Source organism: Coregonus lavaretus (assembly GCF_964263955.1).
Source record: "Coregonus lavaretus genome assembly, chromosome: 4".
Classification (NCBI taxonomy): Eukaryota; Metazoa; Chordata; class Actinopteri; order Salmoniformes; family Salmonidae; genus Coregonus; species Coregonus lavaretus.
The window spans coordinates 8,610,847-8,628,985 of NC_139991.1; the positions used below are offsets into that span (position 1 = coordinate 8,610,847).

The 18,139-nt window shown below is 43.5% G+C and overlaps 2 protein-coding genes across 3 annotated transcripts; both read right to left on the reverse strand.

Annotated features, from left to right (window-relative positions):
* Positions 1–438: 438 nt before the first annotated feature.
* LOC311128613 (uncharacterized protein) lies at positions 439–7,784 on the reverse strand. Its single transcript, XM_084160792.1, has 3 exons — positions 7,517–7,784; positions 1,401–1,865; positions 439–1,221 (listed from the first exon to the last, which is right to left on the reverse strand). Exons 1-3 carry the CDS (start codon positions 7,758–7,760, stop codon positions 788–790), a joined length of 1,143 nt encoding a protein of 380 aa, XP_084016918.1. The 5' UTR covers positions 7,761–7,784; the 3' UTR covers positions 439–787.
* A 3,824-nt stretch (positions 7,785–11,608) lies between these two features.
* On the reverse strand, positions 11,609–17,807 carry LOC311128614 (glucose-fructose oxidoreductase domain-containing protein 2-like). Of its 2 annotated transcripts, none has more exons than XM_084160793.1 (3): positions 17,483–17,807; positions 14,590–14,962; positions 11,609–13,721 (listed from the first exon to the last, which is right to left on the reverse strand). In XM_084160793.1, the coding sequence occupies exons 2-3, from the start codon at positions 14,840–14,842 to the stop codon at positions 12,799–12,801; spliced, it is 1,176 nt and encodes a 391-aa protein (XP_084016919.1). In that variant the 5' UTR covers positions 14,843–14,962; positions 17,483–17,807; the 3' UTR covers positions 11,609–12,798. The 2 variants fall into 2 exon arrangements, with proteins under 2 accessions (XP_084016919.1, XP_084016920.1); XM_084160794.1 differs by having other exon boundaries at positions 17,541–17,789.
* Between the last annotated feature and the right edge of the window lie 332 nt (positions 17,808–18,139).

Below are 18,139 nucleotides of genomic sequence, written 5' to 3' on the forward strand. Positions count from 1 at the left end.
AGGTCTGGATGAATGAGGCAGTCAGTGCCTCCAGAGGGAGCAATTGCTGCAAATACATCGAAGTTCTGACCAAAAGCTCACTTTAGTTTGCGACGCTTTAGCTCACTGAGATGAATGGAAGTCTACTACTGGAAATGAAGTACTGTGAAGGAAATGTTTTGCTTCAGTCCTATACAGTACATCACATAATAGTTCAATTAATTTTAAAGCAGATAATCACTAAGAAAGAACGCGTTGTACTCCTATCGTTTAATTTCTTCCTGTTAAAATGAGATGCGGTTTTCTATGCCATGATGTATGCACCTTTCACCTAAAGCCTTCTATTATTATTTCCCTGGGATGGAAAGGGGGGTTGGATTGGGGTCGGGGGTTGGGACTGTTCCCAGAGATGAAAATAAAGTATGAATTGTAATGATTGTACACTTGAATTCTGTAATCAATATACTTTTTTTTTTTTTTTTTAAAGGCTAAATATGTTACACTCCTACTCAAATGTGTCACTTTGTTCTATATTACAATGGTTTAATGGTTGGTGGTCTTCTGCACAAGGACTTACTATACTCCTGAACTAAAAACTCCACAACTTAATGACATGGTACAGGTTTATTTTCATTTTTAAAAAGTTACAAAAGTATTTATATCACTAAACCCCCTCCTGAGTGCATTCACCCACCATCTCCCACCTTTAAGAGAGAGGTGTTTGAGTTAGTCTGAATGCATGGTGATGGGATAGGTGGTCAACTTCTGAACATCACAGTATCGTCCTGTTGGCTTACTGAAACATCCCCTAACCAAGAACCTCTTCCCTCATAGTCACCTCCTGTTCCACGTCCCCCTGGAACAACCCAGTGGTTCGGTCCACTGTCTGCACCGGACTCCTCTCTTGCCCAGACTCCCTTCGTAAGCACTCCAGCTCCTCCCTCTCCCTTTGCATTCTTTCCTTCTCCATCTGCAGCTCCACTCTCTCTCTCTGCAGGTCTTCCCTCTGCCTCTGTAGGGAGCGGGCCTCCTGCTCCTGGCTTCTCCTCAGGGTCTCTAGGGCCTCCTTCTCTGCAGATGCCTCTCTGGTGTTGGCCCGACGTAGTGTCTCCAGGAGCTCCCTCTGCTGCTCCAGCGCCCGCGCCTCCTGCTGCTGAGCCCTCCTCAAGGCCTCCGTCAGCTCACGCTCACGCTCCAACACACGCACCTCCCCCTCACATGCTCCCATCACATCAAATGCATCTACAGAGAGAGAGAGACAGGAAAGACCGCATGAAATCAAGAGCTCAGGTTCTCTAACTTATGTATTTTCCTAAATGAACAGATGTATGAGGATCAGTTCTTCGAATACAGAATACAGTATTTTGGGATCAACTTGAGCAACACTGACATGCACACATACATACAGTCATCAGACTTACCTGGAAATTTCCTTGGGCTTTGTTTCAGTGCAACCCCTCCAATTCTCCTTGTCAGGTTGGTGTGTTTGGGGCCTGAGTCACCGTCTTTGCGCAATGTTTTCTGGATGCCGCTGGTCTTCTGTTTCTTGATGTGGCCCTCCAGGCGAGCAAAGGCCTCTGGATGTCTCTTGGACAAGTGGCGCAGCAGGTTGCTGGTGCTGCTCTGGTGCTGGATCTTCTCATTGCAGATCAGACACAGCGCACGGTTCTGCTCCTCCAACCGCTCGTAGTGCGTCCACACGGAGCTCCACTTCCGGCCGGATGGTGCGGCCCCTGCACCGCCCTGGCCCACAATCCCAGCCCCGCTGTCTCTGACCACAGCATGATCCTCTGCTGCCTTCAGGATGCCGTTGATGGCGCTTGCGATGTCTGCGTCACTCACCGAGGCTGCCTGCTCTGGGGGCTGCTCCTCTAGTGCTACCTCCACTGAAACACAAACAGACCAGCAAAAAAAAGTTACTCCACTGAGGACTGTCTGACTTAACCATTCACCTAAAACGTATTGCTAGCTACCTTATCTTACAGCTATCTACATGGCTAAGAGTATGTGGACATCCCTTCAAATTATTGGATTCTGCTATTTCAGCCACACCCGTTTAGGTGCAACAACGGCTCAGCCACGAAGTGGTAGGCAACACAAGCTCACAGAATGGGACTGCCAAGTGCTGAAGCTCGTAGCTCATAAAAATTGTCTGTCCTTGGTTGCAACACTCACTACCGAGTTCCAAACTGCCTCTGGAAGCAACGTCAGCACAAGAATTGTTCATCGGGAGCTTCATGAAATGAGTTTCCATGGCCTAAGTTCATCATGCGCAATGCCAAGTGAGGGAGATGTTTTAGTGGACTATGAGATAAAACTGAGTTAATCACGAACATATAGTTAGAATTCTCTGCTGCTAGACAATAACTTAATTGGGTAATTTCACTGTGTGTATGTGTGGGTGAAGTGGGAATCTGACCTAGGGTCGAATTGCTCGCTCCTACTTAAATCCATGGCCGTCCTACTTTATCATAGACTGAAACCAGACTGTGGCCTTTTGCCTCTCTCCTCAAACAAAGTGAAATAGCGGCCAGGGTTGGACAGAGTTCAGGCTAAACCTTTGTCTCTCCTTGGCTATCTTCTTGATTGATTACAGCATGATGGGGTGGGGTTTGTGTATGTTTGAAAGATTAAGTATGGACCTGTCATGTCCAACAATCAGTCTTCAGGTCAAGCCCGGGAGAGCCGGGGTTGAACAGAGTTTAAACTAAACATGAGTGTTTTTGCAAGATAAGGGATTGATTGATTGTATTAATATTGATTCTGAACTGAATGAAAGTCGAATTTAGCCGCCATCATAGACAAAGGAAGTGGGCGGAGCGATAGAGAGCTGGAAACTGAAGAGGGAGGGATTTTGAGCTAGAAGAGATGTGAATGGGACTATATAGCTGGGGAAGAGAGAGAGAGAAGAGGGGGCTACTCTGCAGACCAGCACGGGCTTTCTTGAATTGAATTAAAGTCAAATCTTGATTCTACAAAAACTCTGGAAGAACTAAAGTATAGTGATTAATTTCCACAACACAAGCGTCAGCTGGAGTGGTGTAAGCTCACCGCCATCGGACTCTGGAGCAGTGGAAACGCATTCTCTGGAGTGATGAACCACACTTCACCATCTGGCAGTCTGGACAAATCTGGGTTTGGTGTATGCCAAGAGAATGTTACCTGCCCCAATGCATAGTGCCAACTGTAAAGGAGCAATAATGGTCTGGGGCTGATTTTCATGGTTCGGGCTAGGCCCCTTACTTCCAGTGAAGGGAAATCTTAACGCAACAGCATACAATGACATTCCAGACAATTCTGTGCTTCCAACTTTGTGGCAACAGTTTGGGGAAGGCCCTTTCTTGTTTCAGCATGTCCCTATGCACAAAACGAGGTCCATACAGAAATGGTTTGTTGAGATCGGTGTGGAAGAACTTGACTGGCCTGCACAGAGCCCTGACCTCAACCCCATTGAACACCTTTGGGATGAATTGGAACGCCAACTGCGAGCAAAGCCTAATCGCCCAACATCAGTGCCCGACCTCACTAATGCTCATGGCTGAATGGAAGCAAGTCCCCGCAGCAATGTTCCAACATCTAGTGGAAAGCCTTCCCAGAAGAGTGGAGGCTGTTATAGCAGCAAAGGGAGGACCAACTACATATTAATGGACACGATTTTGGAATGAGATGTTCGACAAGTAGGTGTCCACATACTTTTGGTCATGTAGAGTATTTTACATGCAGTGCCTTCAGAAAGTATTCACACCAATTGACTTTTTCAAAATGTTGTTGAGTTACAGCCTGAATTTAAAATATATTACATTTAGATTTTTTTGTCACTGGCCTACACACAACACCCCATAATGTCAAAGTGAAATTATGTTTTTACAAATGTCTTAAGTCAATAAGTATTCAAACCCTCTGTTATGGCAAGCCTAAATAAGTTGAGGAATTAAAATGTGCTTAACAAGTCACATAATAAAGTTGCAATAATAGTGTTTAACATGATTTTTGAATGACTACATCATCTCTGTACCGCACACATACAGACTATTGTATAGGTCCATCAGTCGAGCAGTGAATTTCAAACAGATTCAACCACAAAAGACCAGGGAGGTTTTCCAATGCCTCGCAAAGAAGGGCGCCTATTGGTAGATGGGTAAAAATAAAATAAAAAGCAGACCATGGTGAGGTTATTACTTTCACTTTGGGTGGTGTACCAATACACCCAGTCACTACATAGATACAGGCGTCCTTCCTAACTCATTTGCCAGGGAGGAAGGTAACTACTCAGGGATTTCACCATGAGGCCAATGGTGACTTTAAAACAGTTACAGAGTTTAATGGCTGTGATAGGAGAAAACTGAGGATAGATCAACTTTCATTGTAGTTACTCCACAATACTAACCTAATTGACAGCGGGAAAAAGGAAGCATGTACAGAATAAAACTATTACAAAACATGCATCCTGTTTGCAACAAGGCACTAATGTAATACTGCAAAAAATGTGGCATAGCTATTATGTTTTTGTCCTGAATACAAAGTGTTATGTTTGGGGCAAATCCAATACATTACTGAGTACCACTCAATATTTTCAAGTATAGTGGTGGCTGCATCATGTTATGGGTATGCTTGTAATTGTTAAGGACAGGGGAGTTTTTCAGGATAAAAAAGAAAACGGTACAGGCAAAATCCTAAAGGAAAACCTGGTTCAGTCTGCTTTCCACAAGACACTGGGAGATGAATTCACATTTCAACAGAACAATAACCTAAAACCCAAGGCTAAATCTACACTTGAGTTTTTTACCAAGAAGACAGTGAATGTTCTCGAGTGGCCGAGTTACAGTCGACTTAAATTTACTTGAATCTGTATGGCAAGACCTGGTTGTCTAGCAATGATCAACAACCGATTTGACAGAGCTTGAAGAATTTTGAAAATAATAAAATGGGCAAATATAGCACAATCCAGGTGTGGAAAGCTCTTAAGAGATTTACCCAGAAAGACTCACAGCTATAATTGCTGCCAAAAGTGCTTCTGCAAAGTCGTGAATCAGGGGTGTGAATACTTATGTAAATGAGATATTGCATTATTACATTTTGTATAACTGTGCTAAAATTTCTAGAAACATGTTATCACATTGTCATTATGGGGTATTGTGTGTAGATGGGTGAGAATTTGTTTTATTTAATCCATTTTGAATTCAGGCTGCAACAAAATGTGGAATAAGTCAAGGTGTATGAATACTTTCTGAAGGGACTGTAGCTACCTAGCTCCAGAGATGGGACCAAGTCACTATTATTCAAGCCACAAGCATTTTATATAATAAATATGTTGAAATTACAATATCACTGGAGTCATGGCAAATACATTTGTGCCACTTGTGTAGCCTCCCTGGAGTTGGCAAACAGATTTAATAAATAGCCTATAACTCCGTTTTTTGTTGTAGCCTTGTGTATTATGCAATTGTTAATGGCCATGTTAGTTAATTAAATTGGAAGTTATCAGTTGTGATCATGGTCACAGCTCTATAGCAAATGTATCATTCTCCACATGTAAAGTACAGACTATTGGTGGTCCTCTGTAGCTCAGCTGGTAGAGCACGGCGCTTGTAACGCCAAGGTAGTGGGTTCGATCCCCGGGACCACCCATACACAAAAATGTATGCACGCACGACTGTAAGTCGCTTTGGATAAAAGCGTCTGCTAAATGGCATATTATATTATTATTATATTATAATAAAGTCAGTTTCATTGTGGACTATTCCCTGAAATTAGATGTTGGCCTTTCAGGGGCTATAGGCTACCTGCATCTAGATCAGCAAACCATGGCAAAGTTGAAGTGCAATTATAAATCCAGATTTTAGTCAGTAGCCTATGCCTATTGAAATAACAAGTCAATCTCGCAAATAGGCCATTTATACCAGTTTGTAGCCTTACCATCTGGCACATAATGAAGGCACAATTGCCAGAAAGCCTAACATTCGTTTTTTTACGTTTGTCCAAGTGTTTCTTGCACAAATATTGAGATCCTCTATCCAACTTCATCACTCAAACTCTCCTGTCAGATGTATCTATAGTTATGCACATGCGCAAACAGGATTTATTTCCAATTATAAACTGTGTGGTTTGAGCCCTGAATGCTGATTGGTTGAAAGCCATGGTATATTAGACTGTGCACCATGGGAATGACAAAAAAATTACTTTTTACATTGTTAACCAGTTTATAATAGCAAATCAGGCTCCTCAGGGGTTTGTGGTATACGGCCAATATACCACTGCTAAGGGCCATGTCCAAAGAACAGCCCTTAGCCGTGGTATATTGGCCATAGCACAATCCAGGTGTGGAAAGCTCGTAGAGACTTACCCAGAAAGACTCACAGCTATAATTGCTATAAAGGCCCTATTGTTTTAATCATAGCAGTCAAAACAATTTAAATCGACATCCATTGATGGAAAATGATCTGGAGAGTTTAATAAGGGCGATTTATCTTTTCTCTTGCAACATTCTTAAACTTGCAATAATAATTGTTTTGATGGAAAACCGAATTTTGCTTCTTAACCTACTTCTTACAAAATTACGTAGATATTCCTTCTTAATTCGCTCGATAAAGTTATGAAAAAGGTTTTCATGGGAAAATGTGGCAACTCCTCTGTTGCTGCAAAACAAAATTTTGTGGGCAGGTTTTCAGAGGTCATTAGGTTAGAAATTTTAGCTCGACCTGGCAACACTGCTTGGCTTGTATAATTACCCTAAAGTTGTAGACATGCTGCCCGAAAAGTGAGAGGGAATGTTATCACAAATCAGTTCGTAGATCAGCATGTTTCTCCACGATCACTACATTGTAACGGTGGGTCAGCAACAGCTGATTCGGGACACAGACTTGCGGCATAACAGGCAGCATTGCTGCTTCATGAAAACAGAAAACTCATAATGTTAGTTACTAACGTTACAAGTTAGCTAGTTTTTGGTGGAAGCATTCAGCATTGTGTGCAGCATAAGATAACTGGTTGGTAAGCAGCATTCAATGCGATTTATATGAAGTGTGACTGATTCAGCTATAATGCTAGCTCTTCTCATAGACGTCCAGTCATTGAGCTAACGACTATCCATTTAAAAGTGCGTCTCGGCAGAAATATATTTATATAAAATAATTACATCATTTTCTGCAGCGGTGGCAACAATTTCCCACCACTGCTAAATTAATATAGGGGAAACACTGCCTTTAGGCTATGATCAAAAATAGCATCTGGGGTCAATAAGACCTACACATTAGGCAGTCAACCAAACTTTGCAACCAGTCTTTCCGCCGTGACACGAGACTCATAACACTCGGATATGGGGGACATTATCATAGCTAGCCCGGTCTATGCTATGTGGTACAAATGTGTGCTAGCTAGTTAAATTAGCATCTGGCCTAACACAATGGAAACATTTGACGTAATAGCGAAACACCGTCTGTGCATCAAGCGTGGGTTGACGAATGAAAGTCTGATACAAGTTACTTTCGCATAACCTGATATTCGAGTATGATAACGTCTCCATAATATCAAATCATACCATCACAATAGTCTTCATTGCTAATCATCATTGGTTGACTGTTGTCGTCCGCCGCCCCAGACCGCCTATCTTTTGATGCTGCTGCGCTACTATACTCATTCAGGTGTTTACTACGCAAATGCCTTAGCATGTTCGTGGTGTGGCCGCAATGAAGGACGGTCTCCAAACACAGCAGACAAGTCACTTTCTTCTCGTCTACGGCTCTGAAAAAAGACCAAACGACACTTCGCTTTCTAGGAGCCATCTTCCCATAAGCGTCTCGTCGGTCGTCACTAGTTACCACAGCCACAAAGTAATAAAGGCCGCCTATTTCTAGAATGTATCTTATTAAAATGTGATTTTAAACCTAACCATAACTGTAAGCACACTGCTAACCTTGTGCCTAACCTTAAATGAAGACCAATTTTTTTTACGATATAGCCCATTTTGACTTTGTGGTTGTGGTAACTAATAGACGTCTCGTCAGCAACACCAAAAAAGTACTTCCGGGTCACGGAATTTCTGAACTCTTCTAAATAAAGTCCCCCACGTTATAGTAGAAACATTTAAATAACCCGTATTTATTATTGATATATGAAAAATAATTGTCTAAACATTAAGTGATTCATATGTTCATATTTAAGTGACATTTCCATTCAATGTGGGTTTTAAAACATGTTCTATGGTCAAATAAATGCCCCCAATGCGAATTGAATAAATGTTGGCTTATAGAGCAAAAACTATTCTAGGTGCCGCAGTAAAATTATTGTAGGGAATATTCAGTAGGGTTTGTAGAATGTATTCAGTAATGTCTGTATATATATGTATATATACACTACCAGTCAAAAGTTTGGACACAACACCTCAAAAGTTTGGACACACCTACTGATTCCATATGTGTTGTTTCATAGTTTTGATGTCTTCACTACAAAGTAGAAAATAAAGAAAAACCCTAGAATGAATAGGTGTGTCCAAACTTTTGACTGGTACTGTATACAGCACACCTACAGCACACCTACTCACACCTACTATATACAGTACCAGTCAAAAGTTTGGACACACCTACTAATTCCAGGGTTTTTCTTTATTTTCACTATTTTCTACATTGTAGAATAACACTATGAAATAACACATATGGAATCATGTAGTAACCAAAAAAGTGTTAAACAAATCAAAATATATTTCATATTTGAGATTCTTCAAAGGAGCCACCCTTTGCCTTGATGACAGCTTTGCACACTCTTGGCATTTATATACACTACCAGTCAAAAGTTTGGACACACCTACTCATTCAAGGTTTTCTTTTTATTTTGTGGAGGCCAGGTCATCTGATGCAGCACTCCATCACGCTCCTTCTTGGTAAAATAGCCCTTACACAGCCTGGAGGTGTGTTGGGTCATTGTCCTGTTGAAAAACAAATGATAGTCCCACTAAGCCCAAAACAGATGGGATGGCGTATCGCTGTAGAATGCTATGGTAGCCATACTGGTTAAGTGTGCCTTGAATTCTAAATAAATCACATACAGTGTCATCAGCAAAGCACCCCCACACCATAACACCTCCTCCTCCATGCTTTACGGTGGGAAATACACATGTGGAGATCATCCGTTCACCAACACCGCGTCTCACAAAGACACGGCAGTCTCAAATCTCAAATTTGGGCACCAGACCAAAGGACACATTTCCACCGGTCTAATGTCCATTGCTCGTGTTTCTTGGCCCAAGCAGGTCTCTTCTTCTTATTGGTGTCCTTTAGTAGTGGTTTCTTTGCAGCAATTCGACCATGAAGGCCTGATTCACAGTCCCCTCTGAACAGTTGATGTTGAGATGTGTCTGTTACTTGAACTCTGTGAAGCATTTATTTGGGCTGCAATATCTGAGGCTGGTAACTCTAGTGAACTTATCCTCTGCAGCAGAGGTAACTGTGGGTTTTCCATTCCTGTGGTGGTCCTCATGAAAGCCAGTTTCATCATAGTGCTTGATGGTTTTTGCGACTGCACTTGAAGAAACGTTCAAAGTTCTTGACATTTTCCGTATTGACTGACCTTCATGTCTTAAAGTACTGATGGACTCTCTTTCTCTTTGCTTATTTGAGCTGTTCTTGCCAAGGCATAGGGTGACTATTTGAAGAATCTCAAATATAAAATAAATGTTGATTTGTTTAAAACTTTTTTGGTTACTACATGATTCCATATGTGTTATTTCATAGTTGATGTCTTCACTATTATTCTACAATGTAGAAAATAGTAAAAAATAAAGAATAACCCTGGAATTAGTAGGTGTGTCCAAACTTTTGACTGATACTGTATAAATGCAAAGAAAATCACAGCACCTCCCACCCCCAAACATCTTCCTGGCTATGACACTACACCACTTCTAAAATCTTAACAACTTGGATGTGCTCACATTTCATGATTTCCTTGTTGATCCTGCCCTGCTTGTGCTGACACACAAACAGCTGCTTTATTAGTGTGCACATTATTATGTGCAGAAACATCAAAAAAGAGACGGAAGTGCAGAATATGGACTTGATATTAAATAATAATGACAATATGAAATTATATTTTGGGTTTGTGTCATGGTAGGACGCAGATGTAATATTGGTGGAGTTCATTTTGCATGGCCCGGTGCCCAGGGTGAGTGGAGATTTCACTTAAGGACCAATGGTATGGTCTAACACAGGGTTGCCCAACCGTGTTCCTGGAGAGATACCCTCCTGCAGGTTTTCGCTCCAACCCCAGGTGTTACTAACCTGATTAATCTCATCAACCTGCTAATTATTAGAATCAGGTGTGCTAGATTAGGGTTGGCGCAAAAACCTACAGGACGGTAGCTCTCCAGCAACAGGGTTGGGCAGGTCTAACATATTCAAAACCCGCACAACCAGGGCAATGTAAAACGAACTCGCCCATTGAAAAGACAGCTGCATTCACGCCACTGCTCCAGCAATTTGTCTACGATTTATCTCGGTCCATGTTGTTGTTGCTGTCATCTTTGCCATCATTTTGGCACAGTTTCTAAACCCAGAGACGCAACGTGAGACTTCCGGGAACTCTTGCGAAGCAGACTAGGTAGACCAGGCCGGGTATGGGGTTTGAGAAGTCAAGAAATAAGTGAAAAATTATTCCTTAGTTGTTAATTTTCTCGAAATCTATAGGCACAAACTAGATTCGAGCCAATGTCTTAAGTAGTTGAACATGTTATTACTCCAAACTCGTGAAAGTAACTAAATGACACGTTTTCATTTTCGTCAAAAACACTTTATATCGAAGGAGTGCCTTTGATTTGACATGCGCAGTTCGGCGCGAGACGACGGATAGACCCGATGACGTATTTCTGCACATGCGCTTAGCTAGCCGACCTCGCCATGACATCGTCTACAAGTGTGATCAGGGATTTCTATTGGATACGCAGTTTTAGCCTATCTTCATACTCTTGTCTTTGATTTTGGTGTCACATGCTGAATGCGTATTGGCAGCAATCCTTGCCCAATCGCGTCATAGCACTGCTTATGCTACAAGATGCACAACCAACATTTCTGACATGTCAGAACATTTTCGGGACATCTGACAGGGGTCTGGAGAACAGAACAGAACAGCTATCATCGGTGCGTCCTTGACCCGCTCAAACTACGCGAGTCCCAGATGTACTAATCCTAGCCGAAGTTCAGACGATTTGACCCCAATCATGAAAATGTGTCTGGGACGGCGAAAACATGGCGAATTCGTGACAAAATCGTGTAGCGTATGCCTGGCATTATACCTCAGTGGTTGCGAGTTGCTTGACTGCTGGAAAAGGACACACTAACATGCGTTTTGCTGCCACCTATTGTATTGGCGGTCTTCATCGAAAGGCTGAAGCAGAGGATTGAAACCCCTATCCCGTCTAAATTAGCTACATAGTGATGCAGTGCACTTTTGGGCTATCTTTAATTGTACATCCAACATTTGAATGAGACCCCAATTCCTAGGGGAAGATTGGAGCTATCATTCAATTAACATTATGTTGTATGGATGACTTTACACAACTGGAAGACATTTACATTTTACCTGTAATTTTTGAAAAGCCTAAATTCTGAGTCAATTTAAACACACTCAAGGAGAGGCAGCAATATGACAGTGAGATATTTATTAACTTGGGAAGTAACATGAGTGCGGTACGTTTTCACAGCCTCTGTCCCCTCCACTGAAAACAAAATCATAGGTAGTGTGTACATTTGACATTTTACTCATTTAGCAGACGCTCTTATCCAGAGCGACTTACTGTTAGTGAGTGTATACATTTTCATACTGGTCCCCTGTGGGAATCGAACCCACAACCCTGGCATTGCAAGCGCCATGCTCTACCAACTGAGCTACACGGGTAACAGTGATAACGCCAAGTAAAACTGAAATGATAACTTAAAACACAAAATATAAATATCCATCTACAAACCTCTTATAGCTTATCAGACACATTTCCACTTGCTGAACACATACTACTTAAATAAAACATACAGCCTTTTCTTAGTAAACACAAAAGTAAAAATGAAATAAATACAGTACAGTCTTTCCACCATATAGTCAGACACATTCTATTCACAGGCTTGCACACAAGCTGTCCGGTTACCACAGACACAGCGGGTGTAGTAGCATTTTATCAGTGCAGGAAATGCTGATATGGAAAATGGGATCAACAATCAATATCTTACTGATAAAAAAAAGAAGACATACATCAAATAATAATTAACTGAAAGTCAAGGGGGTTAGCATGAGTAACTCTGCTGTGAGGGCAGTCTGATGATGATACGCATCTTCTCGTAAAAAGTTAGTTTTTTAAATGAAATTCTTGAGTTAGTAAGTTACTCTTTAAAAATAACTATATATGTTTATGTGTATAATACACATTTGTGTAAGAGATAATCCTACATTTAATCTATGACATGTATGTAAACTCCAACAAACATTTCTTACATCAGCAGAAGTAGTGAGGCACAGTGAGAAACTATAGTGTGAATACTTAACACGTCCTCCTTCAAGGTGATCACTGATTTGACAGGAATGTGGTGAACTAGGGCCGGATTGGCTGGGAAGATTTCAAAACGCACGCAGGCATGCACACACACAACAACTCTGCTGAGAAGAGTTCACATCAAGTAGTTCTGTTCCAGTAGAAGGTGTGCCCACCAGTCTGCCTGGCTGTGGGTTCTTGCAGGGCAGGGTAGTGGTTGATAGGGGACAGTCTCCTCAGGACAGGCCATAGAGGCTGTCTGTAGGTCATTTATATTAGTATGTGTAGGTGTGTGTGTATATAAATATGAGTACTCAGTTCTTGTTTCTCTGCAGCGCCTCACACAGGTTTTGGTTGGGATCTGGTTCCTGAGTCATGACCTCCACACTTTCCCACTCTCCGCTGCGGCTTGACCGTTTCACCGCCTCCACCACCGTCTGCACGTACAGCCCATCCTCAAACGTTGACGCCATGGCAACCGGCCCCCGCGCCCATGACCGACGCTCCTCCTGTGCCTGGAAAGCATATTTTAGAGCTGTAACCATGGAGCCTAGCCCCCGCAGGTGTGGCAGGGGGACATCCTTGACCTCTTGTCCCATCCCTCCGCTGTCCCCTAGCAGCAGCTCCTCCCCGTTCCCTCCATTGCGCTGCCCGTACAGCTCTGTCCCCCTGGCAATCAGCCTCCCTGCTGAACCAACGACCATCACCTCGTGGACGAAGGCCCCCGGCATGTTGAAGTTCAGAGTCACAGTGCAGCACACTCCTGACCCAGTTCCAGTCCCCGCCCCGCTACCAGAATGAGACCCTCCCATCAGCATCTGGAAGAAACAGAAGTCATCGCTGGTGACGCGGCGGATCCCGCGGATCGCTCCATTCTGCCGCACGAACGTCCGGAGAAGGCCGTGCACCCGCATCGCCCGTGCTCCCGTCAGGTGACTCAGCAGGTCCACGAGGGTAGAGCCAACCGTGTGGAGCCCGCCACCCCCCATTAGCTCCTCGCAGGTCCAGCCGTATGATTGGTCGAGCAGACTGGGGCCATAGACACGGGCGTCACACACCTGCAGCTCACCCACATATCCCTCCGCCAGCAGCTGCCGCATTGCTACGAACGCTGGGAGGAAGCGCAGAGCATTACCCACAATGCTCAGCAACTGGGGGTAGTACCGCGCCGCAGTCACCATCTTGAACGCGTCCACAGCGGTAGCAGCCTTCTCACATACCACATTCTTACCTATCCCTACGAGAGAGAGAGAGAGAGAGAGAGAGAGAGAAAGAGGTGTTCCTGAAAATGCCTCTATGCTTCAACAACCACCATGTGTGTATGTAGGTTGTGGCACTATCTATTAACTGTGTGTGTGTGTGTGTGTGTCTCTATGCAAATATAACCTCAGCCCTGACCTTAAAGCCCCACTCAACACAGGGAGTCCACTATTCGACCGACACAGGAGGAAGTACATAATGTCCAGACCCCTCTGCCGCACGCACACACACACGCAAACAGCACGTCCCTCTCCCAGAGCAGGGAGGGACCTGCCGGTTGGTGGAGACACTCTCAGGAAGCAGGAACTAAAGCAGGAAGATGAGGTCAACGCTCAGGAATTCACCCAGATAAGACGGTCAATTCACCTCCTCTGACATCATAACCTACCAGTACCTCAAAACTCACGATTCAGTTAAAGCGTATAGCCAACTATTGTAAATCAATCAGAATACAGTGAAAGACAGAGAGGGCTCAATAGAGACTAAGAGAAGGGAGGTAGTGAGAAAGAGGAAAAGAGAGAGCCTCAGCCATGGAGAGAGAGAGATGGGGGGAGGGATGTATGGGAGGTATGAGTCCAGACAGATTAGAAGAGGAATGCACCGATTATCAGTGTTCATCAGAGACTGTACTGTTTATGTAAGTTTGTGGAAGCATTGCTTCCCTATGGCCTCGTCAAGTGTTTGTGTGCTATGAGTATTCTGTATGTTGCCTGAGTGTTGTGTAGGCATTGTGCCAACGTTTGTGGTGTAAACACTGGGATTGATTACCCACGCTCTCCCACAGGGCAGGAAAACCCAACTGTGTGTGTGTACAAGCGTGCATGCATGTATTTGTGTTGTCTTACCCAGGGCTTTGACTGCAATCTGCCGTGTGAGTGGGGGTGAGATGTAGATGCAGACAAGGTCAACATCAGGGTGCAATAAGACATCGTCCGATTGGCTGGTGTGAAACGGAATGCCCAGCTCCTGCGCCAGGGCGCATGCCTCCTCCTCGCTCCTCCCCCAGAGCGCGCGTACCTCAAACCCTTCCCCCCGCAGCAATGGAACTAGCACCCGTGCCGTACTCCCTGTGCCAAACACACCAACACCAGGCAACATTGCTGCCACTCCTCTCCACTGTATGTCTGGTCTGCACCACACAGACACGCAAGCATCCCAACGTCGTCCTACTCCCACCACTCTTCTCTCACAGTGGGAGCGTCTGCTGTATGCTGTTGCCTGGCAACACAGAGAAAATGTTTTAGAATTATTATTATTATTATTATTATTATTATTATTATTATTATATACATTGAAGAGACTAAGCGTTGTTTTAATTTTACATGTATTGCACGATTATGAACTTGTTATATAACCAGTAACGTCCACAACTAGCTGCTCCTCTGTCCAACTATCTACACATTAGCTACAGGTTGTTACACCAGATGTGATTTAACCAAAGATTTTTGGTATCCATTACTGGGAGTTACAGGTTTGCCTATACAAAACGTTGCCAGAGATTTTTCAACGAACCTGGTTATGATTGAGACAGATGGGTCCACCCCAAAGTGTCGCATGTCATAATGACACTCATGTTTCGATCAATGAGAGAAGATTTGAAATAGACAAGATGGCGGCATACACATTGTTGGATTACTTCAAAACGCACCACCTGCAACTGGACATTTTAAAAGATACGTTTGGCCGAATCCAGAACGAAGATAGTGTCGCCAATATCAGGTTAGTTTAAACGTATTCTCGAAAACAATACGATATTCATACCTATGGTTTTATGGCTGATAGCCGAGTAGTTTACACAACAGAACAGCAAAGACATGTGTGAGATAAGCAGAACCATAGCTCTCAAACTCCCTACAGTTCTCAGCAATTAGCTTCCCCCATGACTGCTTCGTATGAACTACAACCCCGACGCTGTGTTTTACCATTTAGAAACGTCAAATCATCACTTGCGATATGGCCCTTATCTCTCATCAGCGAGAAACAATCCTTCAAATAAAGAAGATACACTTACTGTAGCAGTTTTGCACAGTTCCATACAGCTATGGGTGCTTCCATCCTACACTTCCACTACAATTCAAGTTATGCTTACACACAGGTGTCCGGAGCATGCTAGATTGTTAATTAGCACAGGTGGTCGCATTTTGTCTTCAGTTTGTTTTCCGTAAACAAGCGCTGTAACATGGAGATATGGCAGTGTGGGAACACTAACCCTATCAAGGTGTGTATAAATGTAGCCTTTTGTTTTCTGAAAATTATTTCTCGCTGATATGAAAGATAAGGTTCATATGCTTCCAAAACCTTACCGCAAGCGATGCATGTTAATGTTCAGACCGAGCGACGGGGATCTTAACAAAACTCCCCCCTACAGAAGACGCCTTCGTCCAATGACTCTTATTATGTGTAATGGAACTGAGAGTCATGATCAAGGGCTAGGCAGAACAATATATACACTGAACAAAAATATAAACGCAACTTGTAAGTATTGGTCCCATGTTTCATGAGCTGAAATAGAAGATCCCAGAAATCTTTCATACGCACAAAAAGCATATTTCTCTCAAATTCTGGGAACAAATTTGTTTAAATTCCTGTTAGTGAGGATTTATCATTTTCCAAGATAATCCATCCACCTGACAGGTGTGGCATATCAAGAAGCTGATCAAACAGCACGATCATTACACAGGTGCACCTTGTGCTGGGGACAATAAAAGGCCACTTAAAAATGTTCTGTTTTGTCACAACAATGCCACAGTTGTCTCAAGTTGAGGGAGCATGCAATTGGCATGGTGACTGCAGGAATGTCCACCAGAGCTGTTGCCAGAAAATGTAATGTTTATTTCTCTACCATAAGCCGCCTCCAAAGTCATTTTAGAGAATTTGGCCGTACGTGTAAGGCGTTGTGTGGGCAAGCGGGTTGGTGATATCAACGTTGTGAACAGAGTGCCCCATGGTGGCGATGGGGTTATGGTATGGGCAGGCATAGACTACGGACAACAAACGCAATAGCATTTTATCTATGGCAATTTGAATGCACAGAGATATCGTGACGAGATCCTGAGGCCCATTGTCGTGCCATTCATCCGCCGACATCACCTCATGTTTCAGCATGATAATGGCAAGGAACTGTACACAATTCCTGGAAGCTGAAAATGTCCCAGTTCTTCTATGGCCTACATACTCACCAGACATGTCACCCATTGAGCATGTTTGGGATGCTCTGGAACGATGTGTAAGACAGCGTATTCCAGTTCCCGCCAATATCCAGCAACTTCGCACAGCCATTGAAGAGGAGTGGGACAACATTCCACAGGCCACAATCACCAGCCTTATCAACTCTATGTGAAGGAGATGTGTCGTGCTGCATGAGGGAAATGGTGGTCACACCAGATACTGACTGGTTTTCTGATCCACACCGTTACCTTTTTCTTTGAAGTATCTGTGACCAACAGATGCATATCTGTATTCCCAGTCATGTGAAATTCATAGATTAGGTCCTCATTTATTTTAATTGACTGATTTCCTTATATTAACTGTAACTCGGTGAAATCGTAGCGTTTATTTTTGTTCAGTATAGATATGTTAGCTTGTTAGCTAACGTTAGCTGGAGAGTTAGCTAACATGAACTAACCAGTGGCTGGGGAGGCAGAAGCCCAGGGGTCCTGGATAAGGATTTTGAAAATCGATGAGCTCTTTATAACCACTATTGTGACTAGGATATATTTTGGTGGTCAGCTACAGTACCTTCGCTTAGCTCGATGACTTTTGATCCGCCGAGTGCTAGGAGGAGATGTCCGTGTACCTGCTGATGTGATGACGTCCCCCGCCTCCGTCGGACTGCCGGTGCCGTTTAATCCGTGGCAGCGAGACTCACCATTCACATTCAGGTCAAAACTTCATGGTATCAGAGCAAGACTCTCAATTTTTCACACTTCTGTATTCTCAATTTATTCATACTTCTGTATTCTGTCTTCAGTATACTTTTCGAGGTTTCAAATTAGGTATTCGCGTTCGCCCAGCATCCGTCTTTCTACACGAAGTTTCCTGATGCGTCTGCGCAGTGTTGTCCGAGAGACAAAATTCCAGTCACGCCCATCTGAGCAACGCCCGGACTGGTTTCGAGGAGGAGCCGAAACTCCCAAGCCATCAAGACCCACGCCATTGGCCGTTCGATAGCCAATGGGCTCTCAGCAATGCGTTCACCGCCGCGTTTGAGGAGAAGCAGTCTGCCTACAGCAGTGCCGCGTCCAACCAGCTAGCACGATTGACTGGCAGCGAGTTAAATGCCACGCTACATGTAAATTAAGCAAGGTAGCTAACGAATTAGATATGGTTTACGAGTAGAATTGCTTGTTTTCAGATACAAAAATAGAGCTAAAGTTGCCTCATTGGTATGCCGCA

Excerpts from the sequence above, each read along its gene's own strand:
- LOC311128614 (XM_084160793.1), bottom strand. The coding sequence starts at position 14,842 with ATGTTGCCTGGTGTTGGTGTGTTTGGCACAGGGAGTACGGCACGGGTG. Across the intron at positions 13,722-14,589 it reads GATTGCAGTCAAAGCCCTGG|GGATAGGTAAGAATGTGGTA; the intron begins GTAAGACAACAC and ends TCTCTCTCGTAG.
- LOC311128613 (XM_084160792.1), bottom strand. The coding sequence starts at position 7,760 with ATGGCTCCTAGAAAGCGAAGTGTCGTTTGGTCTTTTTTCAGAGCCGTA. Across the intron at positions 1,866-7,516 it reads CAATGAAGACTATTGTGATG|TGGAGGTAGCACTAGAGGAG; the intron begins GTATGATTTGAT and ends TTTGTGTTTCAG. Across the intron at positions 1,222-1,400 it reads AAGCCCAAGGAAATTTCCAG|ATGCATTTGATGTGATGGGA; the intron begins GTAAGTCTGATG and ends CTCTCTCTGTAG.